The sequence below is a fragment of the Leopardus geoffroyi genome, chromosome C1, assembly GCF_018350155.1.
Source record: "Leopardus geoffroyi isolate Oge1 chromosome C1, O.geoffroyi_Oge1_pat1.0, whole genome shotgun sequence".
Classification (NCBI taxonomy): Eukaryota; Metazoa; Chordata; class Mammalia; order Carnivora; family Felidae; genus Leopardus; species Leopardus geoffroyi.
Window position 1 is genome coordinate 185,750,641 of NC_059328.1, and position 22,437 is coordinate 185,773,077.

The following is a 22,437-nucleotide window of genomic DNA, read 5'->3' on the forward strand; positions in this document are numbered from 1 at the left end:
ATTTAGCCTGGCCACATGGTGCCTTATAAAATATTTTTTAAAGCTGTGACCAGTAATGGCATATCAAATGTTTATTTATGCCCAATTTATTCCCAAATGTATGTAACACATGAAATGAATAATATAAATTAAATTTCCTTCAAATTATCTTTGTGCTCATTCATTTATCCAATTTTTATTCCCTGGACACCTATTGTGTGCCAGGCATCCCCTGTGGCTTTAGGGATACAAGTAAGAACAAGTCTGACGTGGCTCCTGCCCTAAATGCTGTTGAAGGTATTGTAAAATCTTCCTAAGCAAGCATAATGGCATTTTATAGGACCTATTCATCAGAGTCCTCACCAGCAGGGAATAGCCCCCATTTAGACCTTGTAACTCTTACAGACTGGTATATGATCTTTGTCCAAGGAAGCAGGTTGATTTCTATTTTTAATGATTTAAGCATATGCACACATAGGGCCATGTAGTCAGTGGTGCCACAAGCTATACTTCACCACTAACACCTATGTGTACATAAGTTTCAGTGCTGAAAACCCATGTGCAGTTCCTAATGTCAACATCTGAGTGTCACACATCTGGGAGTCACAGATAAGGCCTTTAAGTAAATCCAGTTGCTCCATAACCTATCATGTATCCATTGCTTAGGAACCATAAACCTTCCTCAAGTCTATGGTCAACGGCAAAAGACTCAAGACCCTATCAATTTTTAGAAATAATATTAACAGTTCAATGAGTGAGATACAAAATATGACATTAGAGCACAGGGCTCTCTACCATTTAGGAACTTACGTTTTGAAAGTGTCAGTTACCAAAATATTTCCTACACATTTTAGTTCTGTGATTACAGAAAGCAATTGTTATCTGACATGATAGCAATAACTCCTTACAGTCAAAAGGCAAGCACCCATCCATCACAGGCATCACCTACTTGAAAGAAAGAAAGAAAGAAAGAAAGAAAGAAAGAAAGAAAGAAAGAAAGAAAGAAAGAAAGAAAGAAAGAAAGAAAGAAAGAAAGAAAAAAGGACTGGGAGGTCACTTATAAAACAAAACAATATTAACCAAAAACATATGACAACAGAATTTACTCTGAAAGCACATATATATGAGACACTAAAAAATAAAGAGGTTATATTTAACCCCTAGAAAAATGTACATTTTTACTTGAATTCCATAGATCTAAGCAATTATGAAATGTTTACAATGAAATGCAATTTTTACAAAAGAAGAGGAAACATAGGTGTGGTTACTAATGACAATGACAAGAGAAATAAAAAATAGTAAAATAGTACACTTGGGGTCAAGTGGGAAGAAGAAGAAAATTAAGGCATAGGTTTTAAAAACTTAAAAACAGCAAATCCCTGGAAAAGAAAGCGATAAAAGGATGAGTAGGAATATATATATATATATATATATACACACACACACACACACACACACACACACACACACACACACACTCCATTTTTCCCCCTGCCAATGCCACTTACTCCAGGCAAAAAGAGAGAAGAAAGAAAGAAAGAAAGAAAGAAAGAAAGAAAGAAAGAAAGAAAGAAAGAAAGAAAGAAAGAAAAGGGGAAAAGTAACAACGGATAAAAAGATAGGGAGAGTATTTGATAAGCAATTCAAAAAATAAATTAAGAATAGGAGGGAAGAATTAAAAGGTAAGTTCCAATAAAAGAATTAACAACATGAAACGAAAACGCATTCACAACAAAATTTAGAAATGATCAAGAAGAAAAAGGAAACTCTTACTCTGGCCCTGTATCTGGAACTTATGGCATTATTTTTCTTTTATTGTAGCACAGACCCATTTCCAGATGATCAAGTAGGGAACTTTGAACCTTTTGATTATAAGCCTCTCTAAGCCTTTTACAATTGTGGCAGGTGAAGCAGGTAGTTTCACCTAAAGGACAGGCACAGGGTCCCAGCCTTTTGCTAAAAATTAAGAGTTGTTCTGACAATTGGGATGAATGGTGAATTCTGTTGTCACGGATGCAAAATAAGCATGGGACTCCTTCCACTAGAAAAACGCATTTCCCAATTGTCATTAGTTCCAATGCCCAATTTGTCACTTCCATCGTGACATTATTTCTGAAGAAGTGTGTGATTATAAAGGTAATCTAATCTTCACCACGACAGCCATGGGAATAGAGACGCACGGGAGATGGTCACATGTGCTGGTGACTAACACCGTGTCTGGAGGCAGGCAGCTCTTGGATCAAATCCTGGCACCGTTATTCTTTACCTATTGTAGTGACCCCAGGTAATTTATTTGACCTTCCTGAAGCTCAAATTCCTCCCAGTTAAGATGCAAATAATATCTACATCACAGAGTTGTTGTAAGGATTAAACAATGTGAAATAGTTAAGTTGTCTGGCTACCCCCAAACAACGAAACCTATTTGTTTCTCTTTTTTCAAAATCAGTATTAATACCATTCACTAATATTAATACAGAGGAAAACAAGAAACCAGTAATTTTTTTCAGGGTCCATAATCAATGCTCATGATACTTACTAAAAAGCATTTCTTCAAAATAAAAATGATACTCATAATCATTGAATTACTAAAGATGTTCAACGTGCCCCATGGTAAAAGGGTGAATGTGTTAAAAACACATACTTTATACTCTAAAACTGCTTGTCCAGTATGGAAGCTACTAGTTATATGTGGCAGCTAAACACCTGAAATTGACATATGCTTGTAAGTACAAGATACACACTCAATTTCAATGATTTAATACCAAAACACAAATAAAATACAAAGACATCATGAATCATTTTAAAAAATCAATTGCACAGAGAAATTTTTTGGATGCACTAAGTTAAATAAATTATCAAAATTTATTTTGCCTATGTCTAACTTCTTTTACATGAAGCTCCTAGAAAATTTTAAATTATACATGTGGCTCATACTATATCTCTAGGAGAGCTGCTCGAAGCAATCTGTTGACACCAACATATACAATGGTTTTTCTGACACAGGATAAAGTCATCACAAACTGATAACTAAGACAATTGTGCAATTGTCTTGAGCATTTCTTGGATGCCCCTCAGTTATCTTCCCTCTGTGTTCCAGATCTTAGGAGACTTGAGGACAGATGTACTATTGGTTAAACTCCCAAATCTAATGTGGTATCTTCTCTGCATCATCGAGCAAAGTGTAAGCCATTGTTTTATTCCTAACCACATTAATCCAAATGTTTTATTAAGGGAAAGGCTTCCCCCCCCCTTCCCTTCATTTTATTTATTTATTTTTTAATTTTTAAAATTTTTTTTTTAAAAATTTATTTATTTTGGAGACAGAGCATGAGCAGGGTAGGGGCAGAGACAGAGGGAGACACCGAATCGGAAGCAGGCTCCAGGTTCTGAGCTGTCAGCACAGAGCCTGACGTGGGGCTTGAACTCAGGTACTGTGAGATCTTGACCTAAGCCGAAGTCGGAAGCTCAACCGACTGAGCCACCCAGGTGCCCCACCCTTCCCTTCATTTTAAAGAGCAATTGCAGTTTTCAGGAAATGCCACAACACTGGTGTGAAAGTGACCGGAGGCACAAGTATTCTTTGATGCCCTGGATGTCTAACCTCAACAAGGAAAGATGAAAGAAGATCCAGTGGTCAGGGTCTAGAGGATAGGATTCCATAGCTTTCCACCAAAGTCACACCAAACAAACCTCTCCCTTGCACAGCACCTCCTAACTCATCACATACACACTCTAACATACACAGGTACCTTTATCTTTCTCCGGGCCTTTACCCGGGGAGGAGGTATTATTATTCTCATCCAATAAATGAAGACACAAACTATGGGAAAATAAGTAACATGCTCAAAGAAACAGCGAGGCACAAGTAGAACAGTTCAGATTAGCCAACTCTACATCTCAAGCACACTGCTTTCTTGGGGGTGGAAAAGTACATTGGAAACCCACACCCTCAGAGATCTAAACGCTTGGCCTGGCCCCTTCACCACTTGTGATGTCCCATGGGTGACATGCATTGCTTAAAAGTAAATTCACCTTTTGACGTGAGGTACTGTGCTAGGCAGACAGGAGGAATCAAACGCAGTTCCTACCCTTTAGTCACTCACAGACAAAGAAAGGCTGAAAAAATGAGCCATACTCTAGTGTAGGTGAGAGTGGGCTCCAGCCTCTACCCCAAGCCCTTTGTCTCTTGGGTCCACCCTCATTCTTGGACCTGCCTCCTGAATAGCAGCAGCCAGTCTGAGATGATAGTAGGCCAACTTTTCTTCTCTCCTTCCAGGGGCTCCTGAAACTATCTGTTTCCAGAAGGAAGGCGGCCATGGGGCCCACTCCCTTCCCTGAAGCTGGCAGTGTATCTGGTTCTATCACCTGAGAAGGTCCTAGGGCTAATTGAAGATTACAAAGGCTTTAGGGCAGAGCCTCAAGTATCTGTTCTTTGTATAAAACTGAACCTGGAGTAAAGCACCACACTTAACAACCACCGCAATCAATAAATCATAGAACCCTGAAACACTGAAACAAATTCTACCAAGTAAGCCAAGCAAGGACAGGCTCTACCGGAGGATTGGGAGAGAAAGGAATGAGGGGTGGCAACTATCCTAGTGCAAATGTATTAGAAAAACAAAACAATTTACTTTCTCTACAACCTCATTCTCCCTTCCCTCTCCTTTTGTCTCTCCCTTTCTATCTCTATTTCTATCACACACATGTACACACACACACATACACCGAGTCACACACACAAGAAGAAACCTCAATGTTAACCCCCAGTATTAACTTCTAGACACTTCCTCCCACTCTAACACAATAGAGACAACTCTGAGCACCAAGACTGTGGCAGGAAACAGAAAGGAAGAATAGGGTGCCCCTCACCTCCTTCTTGGGGTCCCAGGCAAAATTTCAAGATGGATCAAGTGCGTCTTTCTTACCGTCCTCTTCTCTGTCCCTGCTGTCCCCTCCCAGGCACCCGACCTCCTGAGCCGTGGTAACCAGAGGCTCCACATTCCACCACTCCACTCCAGCCTCCCAATCCCCCAGGGGCTGAGCTCCAAAATTCCAAAGAGATTAATAGATAAAAAGATGCTACACTTTGCTATTTGAATGGTTTAGCAGTCCTTTAATCTCCTTAGATATATTTTCATTGTAAAATGAAACACATTGTATCCCACATTAACTTCTAGTGGAAAGAATTTCAGGTGATGCAATTAAAAAAACAAAACAAAACAAAACAAAACATGTTTTCACCAGTCTTGGCATTGTGGGGGTGGGAGGGGAAGAAAAAATATTTGGGGGCAAGGGAGCCATCCACAGATGGACTGGAGATCCTCTGGGCTCCCCTAAACTGATTTACTTTCCAAAGTTCCTCTCTGACCCTTGCTTGTGAGCAAAGATTCTCGGAAGGATTAATTCATTTGCCATTGCTGTTGTTTTCTTTCTTCAGTCTCACTAAAGAGGAAGCAAGAGCTGACAGAGGTGGGTGACCTGTGTGGTTCAAAGGTGGAGGAACACAGTTAATCCTACAATGCTGGAGAAGGCAACATTTGCCTAATAATTACTCTATGGGCAAATGAAGCCATATATGCAGAAATTTGATTTCATGTTCATCCATGACCCAGGTGTTTGTAACTCAAGGTTAAGCCTCCAAATAAAAGTTTCAACCGTAGAGCTCCTTGATGCCTCTCTCCCCTTGGGGAAGTAGGGTGAGGAGGTAAGACTATCAAGAAATACTGTATTCTCAGAATCCTGTCTAGTAACACCAGACACTACCTTGCAGCCCCTGAGGCAGATCTTAACTCTGGAAGATAAGAACAAAAATAGGCCAGGGGTGGGGAAGCCGCGTGAATTCTAGTCCTTTCTTCCTTACCACCCCAAATGCTCAAGCTAAGCTTCAAGCGGTAGGGGAAAGAGCCGGGTTCTGGTCTCCCAGGCCTGTCCCCAGACTGAGAGATCGCAACTCGACCTGAAGTCAGACCTGAAGTCTGCAGGAGAAACCCCACATCTCTCAATACTCTTCATTTATAGAAATGTGGTAGCAGGATCAGGTTGGCCAGGCAGTTTGCAAAACAGGATTTCACAGGCACACAGAGGCACAGTGTGGCTACTTATCTAAACAAAAAAGCCTGAGCTACACCTGGGAACTGGGCCATAGCAAGCCTGACCCAAGGAACTAAATTCCCTGATGTCGGGAATGTCCAGTTAGAGTGAATGAGAGGCCTGCCTTTACGTTCTCCAACATGGGCTGCATTTAGATAAGTCTTCTTCACTCCCTCACTCCCCACTCCACCCCTGAGCCTGTCTTATAGCAAGTCCAAAATAAATGTTAGTTCAGTTCAACAAAAACGCTAATTCTAGCTAGAGGTTAATAACCACCATTAACAGGCAATGTCAGTTCTGGCTTTTTCCTGTGACTTCCCAGCTGAGTCTATCACATCACTGTAGCTCACTGCACCGCAGTGAGCATCGGCGTGCAAGAAAAGCTTTCTAAGAAACAATCCACACAAGTGGCCTTAGGAGCTTGCTCCATGTTCTCAAGGGGGAAGTGCACCAGACCTCAGGGCTGTGTGCAACCACTGTGGACAGACATTGTTAGTTTGTCACTAGGAAGGCATCACAGTCCATTGGTGTAAGACTCAAGTGGCTAGCAGCACTGTGCTCTGTGACTGTACATATCCTGGGACCCTGGGGGTCTTACCTGCCATCCTACATGTCCTGCATGGAAGGACTGCAATATCTTTTCTAAATTAGAGCCACAAAATGTTCAGTGATTGTGAATTAAGAAAAAAAAAATTTTTTTTTTCTTTTAAGAAAAAAGTAGAATCTGTAAGTTTGATTATCACGGAAGAGTTCAAACACTGTTTGAATGTTAAACATTGTTTAAGTATCCTGTAGTTCAAAGCTAAATTTTTAAAGTTCTTTTCACAGTGGGTTATAAATGCATGTATTAAGTCTCGAGACTCGATGCCATGTTAAAACGACTATACTATAACTCATTAAGATTTCTGTCCTTCGTTGTATAAAATTTTATTCTAGAAGTTTCTGAGAAGGTAATATTTCAGATAGTATTTAAGAGGAGATGTATTTGCTATTCCCCTCATTCTCATTATCCTTTCTGGAAAAGCTATTTGCAACTCAGAGTCCCAAAAGTCAGAAAAAGAATCAATAAAAATTGCCTTCATAGTAACCATTGCTTCCTCATCTCAGGTTTTGAGCTTTGCCTAAATGTTGTTCTATCTAATTTAACAATTAAAATAAAAAATCTTTGATTGATTTCTCCAGTGTAGTGTTAAGGAAAGGTTAACTGTACTGAGGTTCACTAGCAAGAAATTAATAAAGGAATCAAGCACTCAGCTCTCAATAAGACAAGACTACCCAGATTTCTAGTGGGAATATTTCATAGCACAAGCATGTTTTCTTTGGGGAGTTTAACTCACCAAAATTATTAAAAATTGAGATCAAACACTGGTACAAAACCCCAAAGGAAATCATACTAGAGTGGAGAGATTTTTATCAAATAAAAACCTGAAAAGGTGAAGTTTTATAGTAAAAAATAAAAGGCCTTCTCCTTACAAAAGGAAATCCTACTATGTTTAGGGATCAAACAGCAAAACATGTATGGATGCCTAATGTGTAAAAATCATCACTGTGAAGCGAATGCAGATTTCACAAAGCCAAGCTTCAACAGACAAGCAGCCATCACCTAGACTAAAAGCCACTCTCATTCTTGTACCCAATAAATACATCCACCGAGAGGTAACAGCAACCAAGCCCTGGAAAGGACTAACACTGGGGAAAGAAAAAGAAAAGAACACAAGGAGAGATCAAGAAAGTCAAAAGCATAGTGTGTATTCTGCAGTTCCCTAAGGGTACACTGAGATGTCTGGATTGCAATACATAGGATATTATTATTGTGACTGAGATGAAGTTAATAAAACCCAGCATACAGACTGGGGAAACTCAGGTCCCCACTGATGGAATACTTCCCAGACAAGATATTTTAGGTATATATGTACCTCCGCAATTTACAGCAATCACTTAAACGAGAAAAAGAGAACAGAGAAAACTCATATATTATTTTTTCACTTTATGAGTCTAAGACATCCCCTTTGTAATTTATATAATTTCCAAGAGAAAATTTCAAATTTAATATTTAAAAACTTAAAGAGATCACTTAAGCCACAACATATAAATCCATGAAGATCTTATTTTCATCCTTAATGTTATCCAAATGATATCATCCAGCCATAGGAGGAATGTTATTCTGCTTTTAACAATCTTTGAGAAGTGTCATCCAAGCCCAAAGTTATTTTCCTCCCAGGGGAAGGAAGAAAAAAAAAAAAGATAAATGATAAATCACAAAGGACAATACAACTTTCTACCTTCATTAAAGCAAAAGACCCTGGTAGAGTAGTGCACCTTTTTAAATCTGGGGTAATCCCAGGTATGAAACATCTCAGTCTCAACGATTCCACTTCTAGATCCCCTGGATTCATAATTTCTTTAACTCTCAAATAACTGGAGCCACAAAATCAAGCATATTTATGTAGCCTCTGCCCCACCCCGAAAAGGCCACAGTTTCAAAGCAGACCCAATCTCACAAACTCAACACGAAATAACAGAAGGACGAGTCTTAAGATTTTTTTTTCAAAATCCACATTAAAGGAGAAAGGGGCTCCTTCTGGGGTGAACTCCAGTGTGGCCATGGTGCCCTGCTTGTCATGGTAAGAGCGGCCACTTCATCTTGGTACCACCACTGCCCGCATCTACATGAAGATGAAAGAAACTGTACCTAACAGTTCCCGTGAATATACATGCATCTCTTTATTTTGTTAACAGAAGTAAGATGGACAAATGATATGTTTTCAACGAGCAAGCCCGTGTTTATTATATATCTGAGAGGCTGGCGACAACAAAGACGACTTCGTGAGTTCTATCAAAGGGAAAAGAGAGCTGGACCCCAGAGGCTTTCCTTGGGTAAAGAGAACTGTCTCCCTCAAACTTGTTTTCCAGCTATACATCAATCTTCAATATAATTATGTTTGACAGAATATAAGCTCTTGGCAGTTAACTTGTTTACAATAAACGCTTAGTTTGGGTACATGGACTGTATTTCGGTTTTATAAATATCAAACACAAACCTACAACAGTTCCATTATGGGGCTGAGAATTATTTTGCTATAAATCTTTTTATTGGGGGGCCAAGGGAATTACTTTGCAGCTTGTTTTCCACTAACCACTTGGAATAGTGTGAAAAGAGGTACATTTATACTCTGACCCTGTGCTAATTGGAATTCTATACATTTCCAAGGGAGAGCATACAGTATCAGTCCTGAACATGCAGGTTGCCCCCCAACCCCGACATTGTTGTCATGATGGTAAAAAAAAAAAAAAAAAAAAAAAAAACACATGCAAGCAAAATGGTTCTTGCTATAGTTTTCGTACAGTTCTGATTCTCCTCAAAGTCTCTTGGGAACTAATGGCCATTTGTGACAGCACTGGCAGGCCTTCAGTGGTGAGCTCCAGTTTGGGCGGGGTTTATAAGTTAGCTGTAAAAATGTGCTTAAGGCCCAAACTGACTATATGAATGGGCCTGTAAAAAGAGTTAGTTTTGCTGAATGTTACCTGGAGCTTCATTTGAGAAGGGAAAAAAAAAAAAAAAAAAAAAAATCAGGATCACCTTATTTACTCTTGTAAAGTGCCTTTACTTGGGTCTTAAATGTGTGTATAACTTACTTTCAGAGAACAATTTGCTCCTCTTATACCCCCTCGAAAATAAAGGGTGTTCAGTCTTCTAATACCACACCTGCCACATCTATAGCACAAAACCTTGTCTGAATGGAGCCTGGGAAACTGAACACCAGACAAAGCTTCAGGGGTACCCTGGCTTAGCCCCACTCCGTGAACACTCTTCTCCAGCATGCACCTTCACTAGCATGCAGCATGCCTTCTGGGGTTCAGATGAGGACGATTCGTCCTTGCAGAGTTTCCTCACTTGTTTTTAATTTCACAATGACCTTGTAATCAGATTCCTATAATAGTTCAACTCTAATACGGTACTAATGTTCAGAAAATACTCATTTTTAATTTTCCAAAATACCTACTACTGGGGAATTCAGGCACTTTATTGTTTAACAGTGAGATTCCAACTTCTTTCCTTCTAGTCAATGCTACAATTTCAGGTGACATAAAATAAAGAATTTTTTTGTCTCTCCCCTTCTGATAAAGACCTGAAACTGATTTATAAGTTTCAAGAGTCATCAAATAGGATTTTATTAAAAATTTTACCACATAACTTTCATACATGAGAAAGAGAAAGAGGAAAAATATTTTCATTGCATTATCAGCCCCACAGGTCTTTCTTGTTAATATCAAAAGCACTAGTTTACAGTGTGAACTAATGGAAAATTGTTAAATTCACCTAAAATAATCAATCTTTTTTTTTATTATTTAAATAAGCCCTTTTAAGACTTTGACTATTTAACTGCTATTTACTCGGGGAAGGGGAGGCATGGAGAAGGAGACTGTACAAAAAAAGAAAAAAACTTTTTTAATTGTACAACAAAAATTCCCTCCAAGGCAAAAAGACATTATGCCAAGTTCCACCCAGAATTAATGTTTAGGTTTAAATTATAAAGTCCAGAAAAAAACAGAACCACTAATAGACCCTTAAAGCTCGTGGCATTCGTTGCCGCTGTTAGGTTATGTAGATGCTAAAATTGAAAAACCCTTTGCTGACAAAAGTATTTTAATGAAGGTGCTATTAAGTAGACTCTCTGAACTGAATTTAAACAAAACAAAACAACAACAAAAAAGCCTTTTGAGCTGTTTGATATAAATTCCACTCTAAAGGGGATTATGCTTGGGACAGTTCTGGGATTATGAGACCTCCACCAGTAAGGGTTTACTGCCTATCTTATTCCTTTCATTTTAACATTCTCAGAAAGATTTTTAAATATTGAACCCAAGAAAATTCTTAGCTACAATCAAAGAAATGTTCTCCTCTAACTCTGTTAAGGTGTCCAAACTTTGGGCTCCAAATACTCTGATGGCCAACATTGTTTGTGGTTTTAGTATCCCCGCAATGAGCAGGGGTTAACTCCACTGTCTGGCTAAGTCCACTGTCATCACCAAAGTTGCCAGGAGCTCACAGTTTCTATGAATAGAGTAAGAAATACAGCCCAGAGTGAAAGAAAACTAGCCACTGATTTTGGCTGCTGCCGGCCAGCTCACTCTGAGTTGCCAGAAGCTCCACTCTGGGGAAAGAGGCAGGGAGGCTGAGCAGTGTGAAGGATCATGGACTTAATAATGGTTCCGATGATGGCCAATGGAGGCCAGAGCCTATATATCTCAAGTGACAGTCTATGCTGCCTGAGTGAATGTCAGTGATGTGTACACATGGAAACTCAGGGTCCCCCCACCGACCCCATGTGTGCTGAGAAGAAATACGGGTGCTCATTATTCACCTTCAACTCTCTCTCCCCCTTCAGCCTGGTTATGCCTTCCAGAGGAGGAACAGCAGGTCCAGGATCACACCTAACCTTTACCAGGGAGAGCTCCGTCATTGGAGAAACAGTCATCATGTTTGTCTTTCATTTACAGAGGTTTAAAAGAAAGGTGGGGGAAGGGAGTTATACCTCAGGTAGAATATAAGAAAATGTGATTGCCCTTCTCAAACTGCATATAAAGACAAAATCAATGAGCACTTTTAATTGTCTCCTGAGCAACCACCTCTCAGGGGCTCCTTTAGGAACTTCCCAGGGAGGAGAAAGAACAAAATGGTCTCTCCCAAAACAGATTTTAGCTAATAAACACAGCAAAGTAAGTGAAAAGCATTTCAGTTATTCTGCATCCTCTCCAAGACTAAAAATTTGTACATTGTGTGACAGGTCCACCTCATTTTTCTTAATGATGTTTTTATTATTCTTTCACTCAATTAAAGCAGAAATGGATATTGCATCTTCTGACTGTATAATTGTTATTGTAATCTGTTTTCGATCACTGCTTGGGAAATGGGTCCAAAACAACATAAACTCTCCACTGCCTCAGAAGGCAAGTCATTTTCTTTTACTACGACACTTAAAGAGACATTTATCATGCTGCTCTGTTCACATCTTTGGATTATGATAAAAGAAAGTTCTTGTTCTGTTAACCAAAAAAATATAATGTTTTGAAAACACTGCTATGTAAACAGTTTTGACATGAATGCGTTTTCCTAATAAACTATCAATTTTGCCTTTCCTTATACATATAAAGAATTGGAACAAATGCAATAAAAATATGCAATTTTAACACAGGGACCAATCAGGAAATATGAAAATCAATCATATTCAGTTATAAAAGAACTGATACACTCGTTTTCCAGCCAAATAGAAAAACAAGTAAAAAACAATTTTTTTTTAAAGAAAGAAAAAGATATCTCTGCTTAATGTGATGAAATTAAAATTGTTTCTATGAAAAATGCAAATCACCTCTGTTAAATCTTAGTGCTTTGGAAACACTTGCTCTAATCAGAGTCTTATTAATTTTTTTTTTTTTTTTTTCATATCTGTGCAAGTCTTCAACACATAAAGTCTCTGAGCTGCTGGGCACATTTCAGTAACTGTGTAACCATAAGTGGGCACCAAACAGTCTGGTGTGAAATGCATACTTTTTGATAAGCTTGCAGTGTTTCCTCTGAACTTTCTAATCTTTGTTGTTATGTTAAATGCTATCGTTTAATAACCCACCGTGCTAAGACAGAACTCCATTCCAATGATAAGACAACTAGTGAAGGGCAGATCCAAATTTGCCTTATACCGTGAGCAACTAAAATTGAAATCTACTTCCCTTAGAGTTTTACTATCCTAATGTGTCATAACCACAAATAAAGAACATTCTTCGTACAATATGACTGCCCTAATTTGCTGATAACTTCATTGCAAGGTTCAAATTCTTGAAATTTCTATTAATGCTTTTTTTCTTCATCTTAAGCATTTGCCAAACTAGTAACTAAAATATTCACTAGTTTATTTTTTAAGTTTTAAAGGTACACACATCAGTGAAAATGGAAAAAATACATCCCATAAACCCCACTGCCATAATTATATGTCTAAGGCAATTTACTCCATATTAGGTTGTTTTTACCTAGTTTTTAAAAAAAAAACTCTGGAAGAAGTAAAACTTTGTAGGTGAGAAGAGAAAGACAGAAGTGGTGGAAGACAATTTCTGATGTAGGCTTTCACTTAATTATACTGATTTTGCCACAATTTTTAAAATCACTTGCTATTAAACAGCAAAACAATTCTGCTAATTGAAAACAACAACAACAACAAAATTACAGAGATACAGTTCCATGCTTTTGAAAACTCCACCATGGAACATTTTTACATAAACACTGTGTAGCATGAAGTGCTTGTGAGGCTTGTTTCATGCAAAAGAAGAAAATAAATGTTTGGCTGATCACTGACAATACGGGAACCAATGTGACTTCAGAAAATGGAAAATAACACGCTATAGGGGCTCCGTCTGTGCCTTTTTGGAAGTCTGTAAGTACTCAACTGGCTTTTGTTTTAACTCATACCTCAATTCCTCTCAGGGCCATCTACTTGGACTTTGAAATATCTATCGCGTTACCCGTAAGTAGTAGGATGATGAATCCTTTGTATATAAAAATCCATTTTTAACACATAGACATTCTCAAACCTCTATTGCACTTTAAAATAAAAGGAATTCACAACTCTCTTTATTGGCACCCTAAATTAATGCTAGAGAGCAGTGGTGATTGGAAGTGAGAAAGGCCCCACATAATCAAAGTCAGCAGAGGGAAATCACTCATTTTAAAATCACTATAAAGAAAAGAATGGAAGCAAAAAAGGCTAACTCTCTTCATTTGTTGAGCTACGCATAAAGGTCTTCTACTTGAAACCATTTTCACTTGTTTCTTTCTCTTTTTCCTTTCTCTTTCTTTCTTTCTTTCTTTCTTTCTTTCTTTCTTAAAAAATAATGAGTTAAAATGTATGGGTTAGATCCAATATTTCACTGCTGTTCTTACTTTTGGGGAGTAGGGGGTGGGGTGGGGAAACGTGCTGCCAAAGCTTCTGAAAAGAGAGTTTGGGCTGCTAATTTTCCGTTCACAAAATCTAAATTCCCCTTATGCATCTCACACAACTCATGAAATAATATGAAACAGTATTATATCACTGCAAATTGAGACATTTTTATCAAAATAAAGAGTGATGATGCCAACATTTCATTTGTCATTCCCCACTTGTCACTTTTCACTGACAAACTGTTACACATACAACTTTTGTCAAATGCTCCATCTTTAAATATGTTCCAAAATGCCATTGTATCTCAGCACTCTTGTAAGGAAGACAGCAAAAACCACTATGTTACCACACATTAGTTACATAGGTTTAAAAAAAAAAAAAAAAAAAACTCTACTTATTAAATAAAAGAAGATAGAGGATTTTTTATTAATTTACATGCTATGTGGGATAAAGTTTAGATTCCTGAAAAAAAAAAAACAAAAACAAATTATGAACGTATTTTATTTACCTAATGTGAGATTATTAGTTACAAGAAACTTTGTTAATGGTGAAGAATAGGTTCCTTTTTAGCAACAGAAACCTAAACTCTCTAAAATGACCTAAAAAATAATAGAGTTTAGAACTCATCTAGCCCTGTTAATGTCTTTTTTACAAATGCATGTAAAGTCTCTACACTGAAGTCTCTTTTCAAAAAAAGAAAACTAAAGGTTTTAAATTATCAAAGTAGAACCACTACACTTGACTGCTTATGAGATATATTTTGCCAGATATACCAAATAATTACCCTGCCTTTCCTGGACTAAAACTGATTTCCATATTCTTAAAATAATTCAAATTCATATTCCTAGACCTCTAATAAATGATAATAAGTCTTTTTATATATACATAAATATAATATATATACAAGATATCTAAGACGTACAGACTGATTCTACTAGTCACAACCCCCTGGGAAAAGATTATATTGCTTATTTTCTACAGGGGTTAAAAAACAAATGTCTTAAGGGACATCTATGTAGTTCCAACACACACACACACATACACACACATTTCATTGCAGATGATCTTGAGTATATAATGGTCAGTGGGTTTCTGCTGATGGAACACAAGGCTTCCAAAATTACTTGAAACATCAAATTATGCTCAGGACTTTGAGGGGCGGATACCCTATGTTCTGTTTAATGTGTATGTTCCATTGCATATATTTTTTTAACCAAGTATATCTTTATTTTAATAACAGGCCAAGGACTAAAAACACTTTAGAAAAGGGCTATTTTTCTACCTCAGCAAAACTACAGAGGACATGCTAGATTGTTGGATGACCCCAAAGCCTAAGTTCATTCTATTTAAAAGATCTCAAACCCTTAAAAAAAAAAAAAAAAAAAAAAAGTAGAATGTAAAAGGGAAATACAATCTTTTCTCTTTGGAAGTAATAACATGAGGCCTCCTTACAAGCATAATGGTGTTCATCCTTGGCTAAAATGAATTTAATGGGTTTTCGTCATTTTACCCAGGTTGACAATATGTGTCTAAATTTCCAACTATTTTATACATTTCAATACATCAATATCTATACTCTTTCGTAGCTGTACTCCCTTCAAAGAGTAAAATGTCTGCCTACACTGCTAATATGGTGACTGCACCTGACCTGAACTGCATTTCTTTTAATCTAAAAGGAAATGTTCCACATGTAGACAATTAAACTAACTGTTGTTGTAGACAATGTTCAGCTCTAAATGAGGCCCTGCCCAACAATCGTGATCACATTTGCTTCCCTATTTGAATACATCAGTGTGTATTGCATAATGATTTTTTTCCCCTTGTAACAAGACAGTTATGTTCTTCAAAGGGCTGCCTATTAGCAAGAAGAATAGGCCTACTTTGGGTCAACTAGTTATAAGACAACTTTAACAGACAATTCCTCAACAAGATTAAATCATGATTTTAAAAACAAATTATTTTTCAGGAAAAAAAAAAGGAAATTTTTTCAAAAAACAGCAACTATCTCTAAAAGATATTCACGGTGTTCAAACATTTTCCCCCCAAAAGCCTAGAACATTTAACACCAAAAAAAAAAAATGATCAAAATTCATAGGAAAATGAAAAATATCAAAAAGATTTCTGATGTTTAATGCCTCCTATCAGCAAATACACCATCTGGTATACTCAAGCGCTGTTCATTCAGTTTAAATAAAGCTGTCTGAAAGTTTTTCTTTAAGCCAAACATTTAAAAATGAAAATGCTTGTGTTAACAATGAATGAAGCACAATAATTTATTGCTATTAAAGCACAACTGGCCAGCGCCTTTCAGCAGTCCAGGAGGAAAGCAGAGAGCTTCGCTTCCTCTGCAAACTTGATTGGCATCACTTTCATTTTATGCTGTAGGTTTCGTGGCTGAAGCATTACACACAGCAGAACCTTTTAGGTACTTATGTTAATGGTGGCAAAAAGGATCATCTGATTCATATTTTCGTCACCCTTAATAATCTTTTCTTTTTCTAAATCTTCAAATAGATCTGTAAGTTTTAATCAACAATTTCACAAATATAAATTTCCCCACCATTAATCATCCTTTTTCAAAATCCTTATGGAGTGAATTACTAGCTGAGAGGGGACGCCAATTCTAGTAAGTGAATGTTACCCAGCAGGGATATAAAGCTGTCAACACCACGGTGCTCTTGCTTGCTCTAAACTCTCTCCCAGCCTTCCTATGTTTTTTAAAGAGATATTAGCCTTTTTTTTTTTTTTTTTTTTTTTTTTTTTGCCTAGGGACTTTCTATAAAAGCTGACTGTCATACACATCTGAGCACTTACTTTATTACATACATGCTTTAAAACATAACTTAGATAAGAACAAACACATCCTAGAAGGTGTTGGAAAGACAAAGCAAAACTGATCTATGTTCTAATAGTCTTCTAAAGCTAACCACATTGTAAACAGCACACTAACTTTTAAGTCCCCTATTAAAACGCAACCTTGAGGACTGTGATAGTGTATCTACCACCTCAACTAGTCAAATCCAGACACTAAAATAATTTTTTTTAACAAACACATTCTCACCAAAAAACATACCAAACTCTCTGTCTAAAACCGTAGAATAAGGGCAACAGAATTTACTATTACAACTAAGGCATTCAGAAACATTTATTCACCTCACTGTTTATCAAAAGCAGGAAGATAAACTGCCATATTATTGGGCAACCAATTGACTTAATGATCTCCCCATTTTTAGGGGGAAAGCTTTTAAGAAAGAGAATCACTAAAGATTAACAAATGCGTCCTATCAAATTTTGAGCCCTATTTTTAAACCATCTCCATAACATTGACAAGACTGCAATATATCTGAAAATGGTAATAAATGATATAGAGCTATAAATATTTTGTAGTTGTCTATGTTTATTATATTGCTTCATAAAGAAAATTTAAACAAAAGAAGGTAGGGTGATAGAAATATAATCTATTTTATACTTAACCTGTTCAAAAAAAAAAAAAAGTCTTTCAATGACAAAGAACTTCTAACTAGAAATGTATTTTAAACATTTTTAAAAATTTTAAATTTTTTTAAAGGCTTTGCTTTTCTCCCATCTATATACATGATTAAAAGTTACAAAGAAATGAAATTGTTACCAGCTCAACATACATTAGGAAACCATATAAACTTAAACCCCTCCAAAAATATTAACATTCAATAAAAAACTTTACACTGTCAAAATTTTATGTGCTTATATTTTAAAGTTTTCTAAATTAAAATCTTTCTAAATAATCTACTATGCTATACAGAATACAATATTTCTCTATAATTTTTTTTAAAACCCACCATATGTAAACTCTTTTAACCACTTCACTATTAAGTATTAAACACAGTACTTACTGAGACAAGCTAATACCATCTCTATTTTCACTTTGGAAAGCAACTAATAAGGCCTTTGATATTACTACATTAAAGCTCAGTAAAAGTGACGAAAGCAGCTTGTTGAAACAAACCTATTATTCCTCTTGAAGACTTAATTTCACTTTATACCAGATTTATAATAAGTGGTCAAATGTGAATTATAGTCTCAGAAAATAAGAAATGCTACCACTATTTCACACTAAATTTAGGTATTCCTGGTCAACAAAATTAGGGAGTTTCTTTCACAGTTCAATATGATGTAGGAATAAAGAAAACACTTTTTTTTTAAGGAATCACAATTGTTAACAATTACTTCTAAAATGTTTAGAGACTTCTTTCAATTCAGTGAATTTTAGCAGGTCTTCAGAAAGAAACCAAAATTCTATGTCCAAGTTTTTTCTTTATGCATAAGGCCACTTTGAGAACACATCTCCTCCTCCAATGATTTCCAAGTTTTTCAATCAAATAGTATCAGCACTTGTATCATCTTACACTTGGTTTTACCATATTTGCTATAAGTTTTTCTTTCTCATATGCATATACTAAAATATGTCACAAAAAGTCTGAAGTTATTGTTCCAGTCTCAAGATAACACAATAAACACAAATTTTAAAAAGTGGGTCACAGAACTATCAAGTTTTCTTTTGCTTCATCGAAGTGTATCTTTAAGCCCCTAAAAATAAAAGGTGCATAAGCCACAATGTATAGCCAAATCACTTTTTAAAGCTTTAAAAATTGTGAGAATGGGTGCTTCTCAAGGGAGATGATTAATTTAAGGAACTAAGGCAATCCATTCTGAATGTCTATGGTGAAGAAATAATAATAGCAAACTAAGTAAAAATAGAAACGTGTTATTTTATAAAATGTCTTTTAACTCTTTAAAAGGGTATGGACGTTTAGACTTAAGTCTTTACTTTGAAATACAGACTATGGCTATTTGGAACATGGGGTTGGAGTTTATCACTAAGTTTTGCCATGGTTTTGTATCATTTCAGGTGGGCTCATATAAAGAATTATGTTAAGTAAACTACTGCTGAAAATATTAGGGGGGAAACCTCTAGAAGCAAAAAAGATTTAAACTAGTGATTTATCTCAAACACAAAAAAACTGCATGCCATATTGAATTGTGCATTTTGTATGCCAAAACAACTAAGCAAACAGCACATAAGCCTCAACATATTTTAATAATATTTAACTTTCTTACATATCGCTTTATAAAATTATTTTTCCTGACCACATTAAAGGAAAGGGGTTGTTTAAGTAGTAAAATCTCCAAAAAGTTTTCTTTAAATAATATTAAATGCTTGGAAAGGTAAACAGCATGTAGCCATTAGGACTACTTTGCTATTTTTTACCTGTTCTGCTGTAATTCATAACAAACTTACAAACGCGTAGGACTTTAAACTGTTTAGAAAATGGTGACCTTAAAGCTTCTAAGGGCCTGGCAGATTTCATGATGCTTCTTTATTTCCCACTTGAACTGTGGCAGGAAATATTCCCAGTTGTTACTAATTTATCTCGAAGGACTGTCCTAACTACAAAGTAACACCAACACTCCTGCTCCTGGGCATTAAAGACTAGTCCACAAAAGCGATCGCACCTCAACTTCATCTCTACAACAGATACTCTGAGGCAAAGCAAAAGAGTTAAATCACTAAAAAGCTCTCTAGGAAAATCTAGAAACAGTTAGCTGGCTGTGACATAAACCTGCCAACACCTCAGCACACAGTGGCAAAGTGCCCAAAAAATGCCACCCTCTGGGTAAACCACTTTCTTGTTTTAACTCTACATGAAGCTACCAGTTGCAGATGAGAGGCGACGGGGGCATTATTTGGCAACCTGGAATTCACTTCCTGTAATCCTACACCGCGACAGCGCCTAATCAACCTGAACCCTGACACCCGGGCCATTATCGCCGGGCCGCGGGGCTGCGCGCGCCTCCCCGCTCCGGGCTGTTACCTCCCACGGCCTTGGCCACGGCGCCGTTGGGCCTCCCGCGGGCTCCCATGGGGCTGCCGTTCTGCTCCAGCCGGGCCACCTTCACCGGGGGAGGCCCCTTGACGTCGGGGCTGCCGCTCCGCCGGTCGGGGCTGTCCCGCAGACACGGGCTCTCGCTCCGCCGCTCCATGCTGCTCCGACTCGGAGACAAAGTTCCCACCGGCAGGTCGCAATAAAACGCGCAGGGACCTAGGGAGGGGGCGGGGGGGAGGGAAGGGGGAGGGAAAAAAAAAGAGGGAAAACCGCTCACACACGTGATAGACGTTCAGGCCAGTGGCAGAGCGCTGCACCAAGCCACACAAACTTCCTCCCACGCTGCCCGAGGGGCCCGAGCCGGGAAGCGGGTCCCCACCTTACACTGGGCGGCCAAAGGAAGCTCGAGGTGCTGCGACACTGCCCAGTTGCTCTCCAGAAGTTAGCCCTCGGTGACAGTTACCAGGCCAGCGCCCAGGGGCGCCCAGAAGTGGCCCATTCATTGGGACAGGGTTGGCATACGCCGTTCTCAGATGAGACAGCCTCGCCGTGTGGGGGTCACGGTTGCAGAAGAAGTGACCTTCATAAAAAGGCATCTCACCCACTCGAGGAAGGGATAGGGGATGTACACAAGTCCGAAAGAAGCCGAATTAACCACATGATGAATGTGCCGTGAATGGCGGGTTAGGAGCCAAAGGCCTGCCTTAAGGACTCCTTGAATCCCTGCTTTTTATCTTTACCGAGCAAGTCTTGAGACACAAACACACTTTGCACAAAACCAACCCTCATTCCACATTAATAAGCATCCCAAAACATTTGGAGGTATTCACCAGAATACTCTCCAGAATAACATTCATCACAATGGAGGGGGGCTACAATCATTATTTTGGAATGTTCTTATCTTCTTCCGATCCTAAGTGATTTTTTAAAAAGCTCTTCAGCATAAAACACAAAAGCAAAAAGCATCTAAATTATTAGGTTAAGAAGCAACCTTCATCAACCCCAATTTAAAATTTTCTCCAAAAAGTTTTCCTCTGGGTCTCTTGGCTGGCAGCGCGCTCCTCAAGGAACCCGCAGATCTCGGCACCCCTGGATTTGGGGCGGGGGGGGGGGGGGCGGCAGAAGAGGAGGAAACACCTGATGAAACTGCACTCACATTGTCACTGACATCCCCGAGAAGCAGAAACCCTGCACAACAAAGTGCGCTAGGAATCCTCGCGGGCGGTCTCGCCGTGGGAGAAGCCGCGTGTCAAGGAGACATGGTGGGGGTGGCAGAGGGGAGGTGAGAGGAGAGACGCGAAAGATGCAGAGACAGAGCGGAACGGCTGCCCTACTCCCTCTGCTACGCTGTCCGAGAGGGCGAGCGCCGCCGGGAGGGAACTTAGCCGGACCCGGGGCTTTGCCCGAACTCCCGAGCTTGGAGTGGGAGTCCTCGCCCGGCGTACTTACTGCTCACGGTCTGTCTGTAACTTGGCTGGCTGAGGCTCTGTCCATGGAGCAAAAGTAGAGAATCCAGGGTGGAAAGTTTCTGGTGCGTCGCCTTGCAGTGTTCTCCTAGTCTTCTTTCCTCTTTACTCCTTCCCCTTTTCCTCTTTCCCAGGTCCTAACGTTTAAGGTCCTGGGTCAGGGTGTCTTCTAGTGCAGAGATGGTTGTTATGATGATGATGATTGGGGGGGGGGGAGGGGGGTAGGGGGAGGAGGAGGAGAGGGAAAGGAGGGTTCCTCCAAAGGGGCACCCGAGCGAGCGGGGGAGGAGACGGCGGAGGAGGGGAAAAGAGGGAAGGAGGCTGAAAAAGCCTTTTCACACCTTCGGGAAGGAGACCCGTTCTGGAGAGAAAGGGCTGAGGACTGGGAGGAGGCGGAGGCGGGCCGGTGCTGCCGCTTCGCAGGTCTGCTAGTTCGCGAGGAGGCGCGGCCGGAGCCTTAGGGCCGGTGTCACCCAGAGCCAAGAAGGCGCAGGGACCCGGGACCGCGCGCGGGAGGAAACGCGGCGGCTGCCCAAGCTGTCACCTCCAGCCTCTCCCCTCTCGGCCGCCGCCGCCAGCAGCCGGAGCCGGACTCACTGACAAGCCGCAGAGAGAGATACACTGAGAGGGAGATGATTATTAGTTGCGTTGAGTCATCAGGCAAAGTGAGTCCTTTTGGGTTGTCCTCGGTTTCCGATTTCTCCCCCTCCCCCTTTCCGTCCCCAAATCTAGCGCCTTCAAAATAATAATTTGGGGTGGGGGTAGGGGAAGTCTCTGGGTTATTTCGGGATGGAGGTTGGGGGGGAAAGATCTAAACCCAAGCCAGACTGGTCCACCGCAATGAAGGAGGAGAGTGGGGGGCGGGGAGGAGGGCTGGGGAGGTTGCGGGGGGAGGGGGGCCCCGCCTGGCAGGAAATTAAACATCAATCAATCAATCGCTGTGAGCCCGGCGACCCAAACAGCGGCGGGGCTGCGGAGGAGGCAGAAGGGACTGGCGAGGGGCGGGTGGGAGGCAGGGAGGCGGGTAGAGAAGGAAGGGGAGAGTCGGCGGTGGCAGAGAGGTGGGGCGAGGACCGCGCGCGTCGGGCGGCAGAGGACCGATGGCAG

General features: G+C 39.4%; 1 protein-coding gene across 3 annotated transcripts in view; it reads right to left on the bottom strand.

Annotated features, from left to right (window-relative positions):
* SATB2 (SATB homeobox 2) overlaps nt 1-22,437 on the bottom strand; it is a 195,840-nt gene that overhangs the window by 167,615 nt on the left and 5,788 nt on the right. For 2 of the 3 annotated variants that reach the window (XM_045480639.1, XM_045480638.1), the window contains exon 3: nt 19,853-20,080. In XM_045480639.1, the coding sequence (XP_045336595.1) occupies nt 19,853-20,021 (169 nt within the window). In that variant the 5' untranslated portion in view covers nt 20,022-20,080. Of the gene's footprint in view, nt 1-19,852; nt 20,081-21,313; nt 21,464-22,437 lie in introns of those variants that run through there. The other variant, XM_045480641.1, reaches the window with a different exon arrangement.